General features: G+C 33.6%; 1 protein-coding gene across 1 annotated transcript; it reads left to right on the forward strand.

Moving 5' to 3' along the window:
* The first annotated feature begins 3,664 nt into the window (after nucleotides 1–3,664).
* LOC130896349 (uncharacterized) lies at nucleotides 3,665–7,934 on the forward strand. Its single transcript, XM_057804363.1, has 2 exons — nucleotides 3,665–3,954; nucleotides 6,502–7,934. The coding sequence occupies exon 2, from the start codon at nucleotides 6,504–6,506 to the stop codon at nucleotides 7,881–7,883; it is 1,380 nt and encodes a 459-aa protein (XP_057660346.1). The 5' UTR covers nucleotides 3,665–3,954; nucleotides 6,502–6,503; the 3' UTR covers nucleotides 7,884–7,934.
* The last annotated feature ends 2,752 nt before the right edge of the window (nucleotides 7,935–10,686 follow it).

Consider the following 10,686-nt stretch of genomic DNA (forward strand, 5'->3'; position numbering starts at 1 on the left):
AGCGTCGTCTTTAATGACTCTGCATACAATGTTTTTCATTTCTCGCTGTAACTTATTCTTTTTTGGCATCACAAATATCGAATTGGGCGTTTTCAATTTTTGGTCATACTTAATTGGAAGCTGTAAGTGAATCAACATAGCAGTAATTTCACTGCGTCTTTCTTTCACTCTTGCAGTTCTATACTTTAAATTGTATCTTGCTTTTCCAACTCCAAAATAAATCGAAATGTTGTGTCTGCAGTTCTTATGTTACACTTTCTTCTGCATAGAACTTCCTACACCTAATTTAAAGGGCTGTAGGCTGTCAACAACATTTTTCATTTTGTACCATTTTTCATCCATAAATTTTTATCTCAGGTGTGATGTCGATGAGAGCTTTCATAATACATGCTTTGAGACTGTAAAACATATCTATCATATCAAGCAAGCTGTTCTAGCAAGTGCGGCAGTCTAGAATCAAGCTTAATTCTTTTCCTGTATTTTCTTTCACATATTTTGCAAACTCATTTCATCTTCAGTTGGCGACCATCTGAAAATCTTAATCACTTTTCGAACTTTTTTGATAATATCATTATAGCTAGGAATCACTTCAGCGGGTTATCTATCGATAGTTATTGTCAAACCTAGTTCATCATTTATTTTCTCCACATTTTCGTTATCATCAATATCTAAATCGGTCAACGACTTTTTTGTAAGTTGTATATCTCCTTCGACCTTCTTTATGTACAGAATATCGATCACAGTTAATTGTATACCGTGTGCAAAACAAAGCTGTTGATAACAAGATTCAAATTTGCTAACTTTTACCATGACACTTGCACCTTCCGTTGGCATGCCTATAATATCGGTTTCAAATTGAAGACCGAAACTCGCCGAGCTTCAATACAATGCTCAGCAGTACATGAATCATGTATTTTAATCAGACCAAGATCAAAATGAGCTTCTTTGTGATGAACATTTACGTTCACATATCGGTGGTTTTTTGGGATGTCCACTCGTCGAAGCTAACGAAAATCTGTGAAGTTGATTCTTGAGATGTGCAAATTCGTTATTCATGTCATCGTGTTTGAAAAATTTATAACTGTATTAGGAGAGTTGGAGAGTTGAAGTCTACTCTTCAAGAACAAATACCTTAAATCTGAAGACGTTCAAAATGAAACAACCATTTTAGAAACTATTTTTTGCATTGAATTCTTTTCCATCAAATAGCCATAGATATTTTTTTTTTTAGTTTTCTTCTTGGGAAGTTCTGCCTTCTTCAACAATATTTTGAGATGATGTTGAGGGTACTTTAGACCATACCTCTGTGTGTTGTTGAGATGATTGACCTATTATTAAAAAGTGTTTAGGGTTTTTAGGCCAGTGGTGGAACGTTGACTAATTTTAAAAAAATTAGACACAGTAGATATTTGTTTTCCCTCCATCTTCAGACTTTTTGAAATAATGCCATAAGTTTTTTTTTCATTTTTCTCACCAACATCCTTCTGTGCCTGTTTTGAAAGAAACATCCTTCAATAGTACCTGTTAAGCAATAATTTCTGACTTTGTAGATAACTACAGGCTAGTACAAACAGTTAGCAATTGAAAAATTAGATTAAAATCAGTAAACGAAAATCAATCTTATTACCTCAAAGTGATTGGAAATTTGTCGTTCTCGTGATATCTTCAATTAAGAACAGTAATTCGAAGACAAATAAATACTTTATACTTCGTAACCTTGTAGTGCAGATCGATTAAATTAAAACCACGTCTACGATTGACGACTTGATGAGTCGAACGTCAACTGACTGAATGAATGACACTTACAACTGATAGTGATAACTGACATGTCGCGCTGTGAGTAGCGGCCAAGGTTACTAGAATAATAGAAGGTTTGTGACAATAACAAGCTGCGCAGTAGAAAAGTGACGTAGTAATATATTAAGTTATGTTTACAGTTTACAGTACAGGGGTAAAAACTTATTATGAGTATTTTGTAATACCCTTAGATAAAAATGCGGAGTCTTGGGCTCCCAATAATGTTTGTGAATTGTGTATGGAATCTTCAAGATTAAGGAAAAGTGGTATAAGTAGTTTCTAAAAATTTGTAGCACAGACTATTTAACGAGAACCACGAAATCTTCTCAAAAACTTATTATTTTTATTTTATTTATTTTATTTTATTTTTATTATTTTTATAGCTTGAACGTAAACGATATAAACACAATAAAAAAGGACTAAATGGCAATATGTTTAAAGAGCCAAAAATCTTTTCCCGAAATGAGTTAGATTATTCAGTAAAATATTTAAATCTTTCTAAATAAGCTTTAGAATTGTTGAGTCAAGACTGAAAGAAAAAAATTGCTTTTCTCAAATACTAAAATATGTTTTTATCGTGAAAAATATTGAGGAAAGTTATAGTAGCAAACCGCCATGAGTTTTGGAAAACCTGTGTTGAAGTTGCTATCAAAGAAGAAGATGAGTATGTGGTATTACCCTCTTTAAAACCCATCATAATTCAATCAAATGATGACTCTAGTTTAGATGATTCTGGCTACCATGTTTATTCTTCAAAAATATACTATGGAATTGAAAGTTTTATCTTCTTGTGTTTTAATTGCAAAGAATTCATTTTCCTTTATATTTTTTGCTTTGCTTTTGCTTGAAATTTCGTTATCCAAAAAAAAACGAATGGAGTACAAATAGGGCTCAGTTCACGTCTGGTACCCTGTTTAAACCAAACTCCCTTACAGGCAGCTACATTTTACTCGTCTATTTACGTATTTAATATTCACTTAGATAAGTTAACGAGGTATAATAATTATTATTTTCCAAGTTCCAAGTAGGACTACAATTTAGTGCATCTGTCTAAATAACGGCATATAATGCCGTCCAAATTATAATAATTCGATTGCCTTTTAAAGAATACTTTCTCGCATAACATATACAGTATAGTAAAAGTATTCATAAAAATAATAAATTTATAAAATGAGGTATCCACGCCTATGGTAGATTAAACAAAATTATCAGCAAGGGTTTTTATATTGCAATTGATATAGGAAGAACATACATCGCGGTTGATTATTTTCATTGCATCCAACAAAAGATAGCCAGTCTCATCTCCTTGTACATCGTTCAATTCATTTTCCACTCAACATCTAAAGATACAAAAAGGAAAGGACTTTCATGTGAGGATGTAGGTTAAGAGATTTGTAGATAGGTTATCTAACCGACATAGGTTCAACCTACTAACTACCTTTAACCAAAATCAAAAAAAGATAATTTGCTTTGGTACTTTTCAATTCTATTAATACAAAAGGATTGGAAGAAATTTTAACAGAGAATGTTTGAAATTGAAATTCAGTATCCCTACTTAAATTATTTTATCATAATGCAGAAAAAAATCTTTATGCAATAAAATAAAAAAAGTAGCTTTCTATTTAAAAAATATTGATGACGTTATAACTTTTACAATTTTGATGTCTTATTTTTTCGACTTACACTAAAAGATGCAGAACAAAATAAACTGTTTCACATGTTTTTACATTTTTTCGAAAAACGCACATTGTAGATTTTATGAATTATGAATGAATTACTTTTTTATTACCCTATATTTATTCTCATTCTCAATATTTTAAAAGATTAAAATCACAATATCCTCAATAAATTACTTCCTCCTACGACAATATTCATTTTCATTTTTTTGTTAAACGCGTACAGTATTAAGTATAAAATTTAAATTTCGAGTAGGTACCCGTTTTATCTTATCAGTTTATTGAAGTTTTGCAAACAGTTTCGCACCCTTCACTTCATGACGCGTATGTATCAAATGGGTAAATACTGATAAGATTATCTCATTTTGTGTTAAATCGTTAAATTTCTTATCGCAAAATACTCAAATTATATATTCTATGTTAACTAGACCAAACTAGACTTCCATGTGCCAGCTGTGAGAAACAATAAACATATTTACTAGTAAGTATTCACTTTTGTTTACTAACGTGTATATTTCCGTTAACTTGTGAACAGCGATAATTCGTTTTTGGTATACCTCTACAAAAAAATACATTTTGCGTAGTAATTTCTTTCTACATATACTTTTCGATGTAGTTACTATGTGTAGAATTGTACGTGAGTGCTAACTGAGTCTTTTTTGGGAAGCCTATGGCAACAACTTGCAGTTGCTTTTATCCAAAAACTAATTCACGAAATTCGTTATGTATGTTACTCGTTAAAAGACCGTATAAAGGAAGGATATCTTCCTTTTCTTCTAATGCAATCCATTAATGGTTGTTTTGTGATAACAGTGATGACTCTATTCCCTGAGGAATGTATTATTAAGGACTATATATTGTGCAGGACTGACCATTGTCTGATATTTAGCAGCAAAGAAATTTTAGATCTTCCGATCTCTCTCCGGCTTTCAATCTTACCTAACCATAACTCCTATATCCAGGTTCTCCAGAGCCTCCTGAAAAATTGCCATCGAAAATAAATTAAACATGAGTGGAGACAGAAGAAATTTTTGTCTTGGTCCTCTTTTAATTTTTATAGTATTGGACATATTATTATCTATTTACACTTGTGTTTCACCGTTCCAAATTAAGTTTTCAATGCAGCCAATGTCCTTCTGATCTATGTCGATTCTTTGAGGAGCTGCATTAGTTTGTGGTATCTTTTCGCTGTCAATGGCAATTCTACTCTTATAATAGTACTTGCGTGGCGATTACTGCTTTTCGTGTATCTAATCGTTGTCTAAACTAGAATTGTGCGTCGCTTAAGTCTATTTCGTATTTTTGGTGCACGATTGTTTTGGAATATTTTTGAGATATAACTCACCACGCTAATAAGTATGTGAACTTCGCACTTTTTTACCTTAGTCTTCCTAAGTAGGAGGGTGAGAGCTGAACATAACCACTATTTGGAGTAGTGACCTGTCGATCAAGTTTTTCTGGAGGGATCACGTCTGGGCCAACTGCTTTATTATTTTTGAGGATTAAATATCAGAAATCCTCCAGATCTGAAATTTGACAGAGACCTTGGGTTCATCATTACAAATACTGTTTCTAAGTTGATATTTTTTTCTCGTATGCTATATACACCCTATATTTGGTCACATTTTGGGATTCTACATGGAAAAATTAGGTCAACTTCGAACGATATTCCATGTACCTAGGTTTTGCCGTTCTTGAGGTATTCAACTTTTTGCGGAAACGAAGAGTTGGCGTAAAAGTTTGATTACAACGAATCCATTTAATTTGGACAAATGAGATTTACAACAGAGATATAGTATAACTTGAACTATCATTGTCACATTTGTTTTTTCGATTATTTCATAATATAGTGTTCAAATACTAAAGATCACTTGGGTCAAATTTAAATATAAGTTATAATTTATAATACTACCGTATTTCTAACCAGGATTATGATTGTAATTCTTATGTAAATAATGGTTGTACGCACCACTACACAAACACTGACAATTAAACTGTCTGACACGCGCTTCCATAACCAAGTTATCGTCTTCAGAGACTGAGGGTAAACTGTACACTACCTTCAGTCTCTGAGACGATAACTTGGTTATCGTAACGCGCGCCAGATAGTGTAATTGTGAGTGTTGGTGTCATCTTGGTGAAAACAGTGTATTCAGTATGAATATCACCAACCGTACCAGAAATTCCAGCATAGTATATATTCAAAGAACAAGTCTTCAACAATAGATTCTATAAGCCAAAGGTATAGTTCAGACAGTTGGATGATACATTTGTAATCTGGAGTCATGAACCAGAAAAACTCTAAGAATTTTTAAAATACAATTTACAATGGAAACCGAACGAGCCCCAGCTCACCTTGTTGGATGTTTTATTACTAGAAAATGAAGATAACTAGGCCTTTCCCGATTGCCCAAGGTTAATATTTCTATGGAAACAGGATTTCTTAGGTAATCAGTTACTTAGTTAATAGTCTCGAATGATATAAGTTATAATGCGCAAATCTACAGGTATCAAAATTAGTTTATTGAATAAATAACCCAATATACAGATACTCCGTCCTTTAAAGAACGTTATAACGACTGTTTATTGACTTATGGATTTTTCTATGAGCAGATGATCTATATTTTCGACTGTTTGAGGTCCTACATTGACAATCAACTCCATTTGATCAAGTATACCTTTCATCGAGGTAGTATGCAATCAGGATCATTTCACTCACTTTCGTTTATTTCAATTTGGTAAGAATGTGATGGAGATGATGAAGGTGGAACTGGTAGTAAAATTAACAAAGTTGGTTGTTCGTAGAATGTCCATCAGGATGAATACATTCATTATAGTACGATTAAAAATGTCATAATAAAATATGTCCATCCTAAAATCCAGCTCTGCATACTCCACAATGTTTTTAGAAAGTTATTATCTCTATACCTAATTATTCTGAATTATTGTTCCAAAATTTTAAATTGTTAGATAAATTGCTCAATACACCTGAATCTTACACCTTAATAACAATTCTATTTATTTTCAGATATGTTGATCTATCTGTGTCCTACCGACAAAAAATATGCGTGCTCGTGGGAAGGTAAATCGGAAGATATTTTGCACCATTTTGAAGAAGAACACGATGACCTTTTACATTTCAGCGACACATTTTTCATTGATCTCGCAATATTGTCCGAAAACAGGCTACTATTCGTTGAAGATGAAATTTATCTTGCACAAACTAAGATATTTGACAATATAATGGAAATTAAACTAAGGTATCTTGGTCCGGAAGCGATTTCTAAAAAAATAACCTATCATGTACTACTGAAGGTCAATTACGATCTATGCCATCCTGGATATATATCTGTTAACAATAATGGCAGTATAACCGTAGACTTAGCAATATTGGAAAAAGATATTGGAACCATTACCGCTGTAGAATGTACATTTAATATTAACAAAGATATAGATGATGAAACTGATGACGTTTTTGTCAGTCAAGTCGAATCAAATGAGAGAATTATAGAACAAGGTGAATACGAAGACGTTGGACTAACTGAAGAGAATTATAATATGACCGGTTTTGAACATTTACCTTTATCCAATAGTGGAAGTCAATCAAGTGTTGGAGGAAAATGGTATAAAAACGGCTCTAAGAATCCAGATGTTTCCCTTTCTCGCTCGAAAACTATCAGTGTGGACGATATAAAACGAAGACACATACAAAGAGCTAAAAGTACTCTTAGTTTAGGGGCAATTTCAGAGATAGATACGGATTCCTCACCTAATTGTACAGAATGCTTTGTACCGTTGATACCTCCAATATTTCTTTGTCGCAATGGCCATAATTTTTGTCAAAAATGTCAACCGGGATTGTGCCCTATTTGTTCAGAGAAAGTTACTTACCATAGGAACATTCGATTGGAAGAAAACTTCGGAAAATTTCTGTTGCCGTGTAAATATAAAAAATATGGTTGCCCACAAAAGTTATTGAATGATGACCTTTACGACCACGAAGCTTATTGCACTTTTTGTGATTATCAGTGCCCTATTGAAAGTTGTCATTTTGAGGGACAATTTAAACACATGTGGAATCATTTAAAAGTTATTCACGGAACAAAGAAAATTTTGGAATCGTTTATTGTCACTTTTAAAAATATTCCAGAGGCTTTTTTGGTAAACGAAGAGCGAGGTATATTTTATTGTTATGTTACATTCATTGATGATTATGTTCAATGGAAGGCCATTTTCTGTGGACCGAAAGAAAGAAGATTTTTCTGCGAATTAAAGTTTAAAGAGGGACAATTGAAGCAACCAGTTTTGTTGAATAGAAGTGAAAATGTTTACTTTATAGCCTTGAGTTTACAGGATTTGAAAAGAATGAAAGTTAAAGCGAAAAATGCTATTCTAACTATAACTTCATGAGAATTGTAAGCATCGTTATCCAATACATTAAACATACGTACTTGCGTCATATATTTTTTTTTATTAATTTAATAGAAAAACGTAGAAACACGTGAATTTCTTATTTTTTTTCTTGAGACTATGGTGGTTATTGGCAGCAGATAAAACATGTCTTCTGCGCATAACTTAACGGGCTTTCAGACGATGGTAAACTCATCTATGGAATTTCGATTATCCTCAGTCAGTATGTTATTTGATTCCACTCTATTTCTATTTTTTAGTTTTGTATTATAAGTCTATTTCATTTCCCGAAGAAAGGGATTCTATGGCAAGTATTTTATCAAAATCATCATTAAAAATAAGAGAGATCGCTATCCAGTTAAAATTATATTGTTTTACTGACGATAGAGATAAAACCAGTACTAATTCGTACGACCAGCTGTACGACTTTTTTTAACTATGAACCTAATGTACAACCCACAAAAATTATCACATCACTGGTATTTTAAGATATTTTTAATACTTAATTTTTTGGGACAATCTGTATATGTATCAACTGAATAGATATTTCTGGTTTCTTATCATGGGCAAAAAATATCACAATTTCTTACATATGCTCGAGTAAATCATTTCTGTCTTGGAGAATGCGTTGAGATCGAGAACTTTCTAAGTAAATTGTGTTATTGTATAGTGAAAATTTAAATTTATTTTGTTAATAATGGATGTGCCTCAACGTTTAACAAGACATGTGACGAATGAAGAAGCTTGAAGTTGTTATTCGCTACCAAGAAGCAGGGCAGCTAATCAGAAGATCTGGACAAGCCGCGGAAGGCTAACTTCGTTAGTAGATTATCGTTATTTGAGGTTAACGGCGTTAATAATTAGGGATACCACCGCTCGAAGGCTGCAAACAGATCTGTTGGCTGCTCCCAATGTCCGAATAAGCATAAAAACAAAAATCAAGATTTTGTCTGTATTCATCAGAGAGGCGTGTAATCAGGTTAATTTTTGTCAAACTGAAAGCTTTCGCGCTGTCTCTATCATGGTTTGGGGAGGAATTTTTTTCGAGAGTCGCACGGAGTTAGTAGCAGTGAATAGTGGAAGACTAAATGCTGACAGGTACATAACCAATATCCTAGAACCTCATGTAGTGCCCTATATGCCTCGTATCGGTGACAACTCTGTGCTAATACACGATAATGCTCGTCCACATGTTGCTAGAGTGGTTCGGCAGTACTTAGAAGAGGTCGAGATACTCACCCTGAATTGGCCTGCACGTAGCTCGGACCTCAACCCAATAGAGCATGTCTGGGACCATCTAGGATGGCAAATTCAGCAACATCCGGCACCAATAAGAACACTAGATGATCTTCAAAATGTTATTCTTAACTTCCAGGAAAACATGCCGCAAGGATACGTCCAGAACCTGTTTAGAAGCCTTCCAAGAGGAATAGAAGCTGTAATTAGAGCGAGGGGTGGCAACACACGCTATTAGAAATTCATTGGCTGGTTTTAGTTTAAGCACCGTTCATTTTTTTGTGTAGATGTTTTGTACAATTCTTTTAATATTTTCTATGTTTTGGTAAATCAAACTTTTTGTCCTTTGTCCCTATTGGTTTTTAATTCGTAATAATAATAAAATTCGAAAAACAGGCAACACATTTAAAATATTTCAAATAAAATAATGAGTGATGCGATGATTTTTGTTGGGTGTATGTGTGCATGAATATCAATGGAAACATTATAAACAACCTTCGTTACGCAGATGATACCGTGGTAGTGGCCAGTAGCCTACCAGATCTTCAATCTCTTATGGACGTTATTATAGAATATAGCGAGCACTTCGGCCTTTATATGAATACGTCCAAGACCAAACTATATAAAATTGGTATAAAATACAAAGAATGGCCACCCTAAGATTCCATGAAGAGATCATTGAACAAGTGTCATCTATAAGATCCCTGGGCACACTTGTCAACCAGCAATGCGACCCAAATCAGATTAAGAATTGAGGAAGCGCGTAAAACTCTGAACAACATTAGGACACTTCTGGCAAATCGCAACCTCAGCCTGGAACTCCGGACCAGAATACTTCCCTGTTACATCTTTACTGTTCTACTGTACGAATGCCAAAGTTGGACTATGGAAGCGGCCTCAGAGAAGAAAATTGATGCGTTCGAAATGTACGTCTACAGGCGAAAGCTGCCGAATCTTGGACGGACCACAAGACAAACATAGGCGACAATAGCCATTTGGATCGCCAACCTCCGTAGGGAGACGGCGTCGTAAGAAGAAGATGAACCTAATATTCTGCTGATACTGATAGTGATATATTTACTATTACTATAAATTTACTTTTTGACGATGCTGCTTATGAGCTTTATATAGTCAGTGAGGATTCTCGTGACTCCAGAAACGATAATTGTGTCTATTAACTATTTCATTCTATTAATAAGCAGCTACATCTGAGAAGAATTTATTTTATGGAAATTCCATCATATCTTTTCATCATTTTCTCCAAAAACTGCATATGCGTCATATTCATCTACTAAAAACTTTTGAACAAGATATTCCGTATATTGGTGATATTTTTGGATATTCAAACACTTCCCAATCGATCTTATAGACGCAGGATGATTTAGGGCCATATATTAAATCTTTTTGTATCACTAAGAAAACTGTTTACCTTCGTGGAAACCATGTGGTCGGCCACTTCTGGTCCATTCCTCCACTGTATCATGTACTTTTGTATTGTTGGAGATTGTAGTATCAGGACACCAAGAATGTGATTCTAACTATTTTCTATACTCTTTGGCATATTTTT

Source organism: Diorhabda carinulata, chromosome 7 (assembly GCF_026250575.1).
Source record: "Diorhabda carinulata isolate Delta chromosome 7, icDioCari1.1, whole genome shotgun sequence".
In the NCBI taxonomy this organism is placed as follows: Eukaryota; Metazoa; Arthropoda; class Insecta; order Coleoptera; family Chrysomelidae; genus Diorhabda; species Diorhabda carinulata.

Bases quoted from the DNA above. Each gene is read 5' to 3' on its own strand.
- LOC130896349 (XM_057804363.1), top strand. From the start codon at position 6,504: ATGTTGATCTATCTGTGTCCTACCGACAAAAAATATGCGTGCTCGTGG.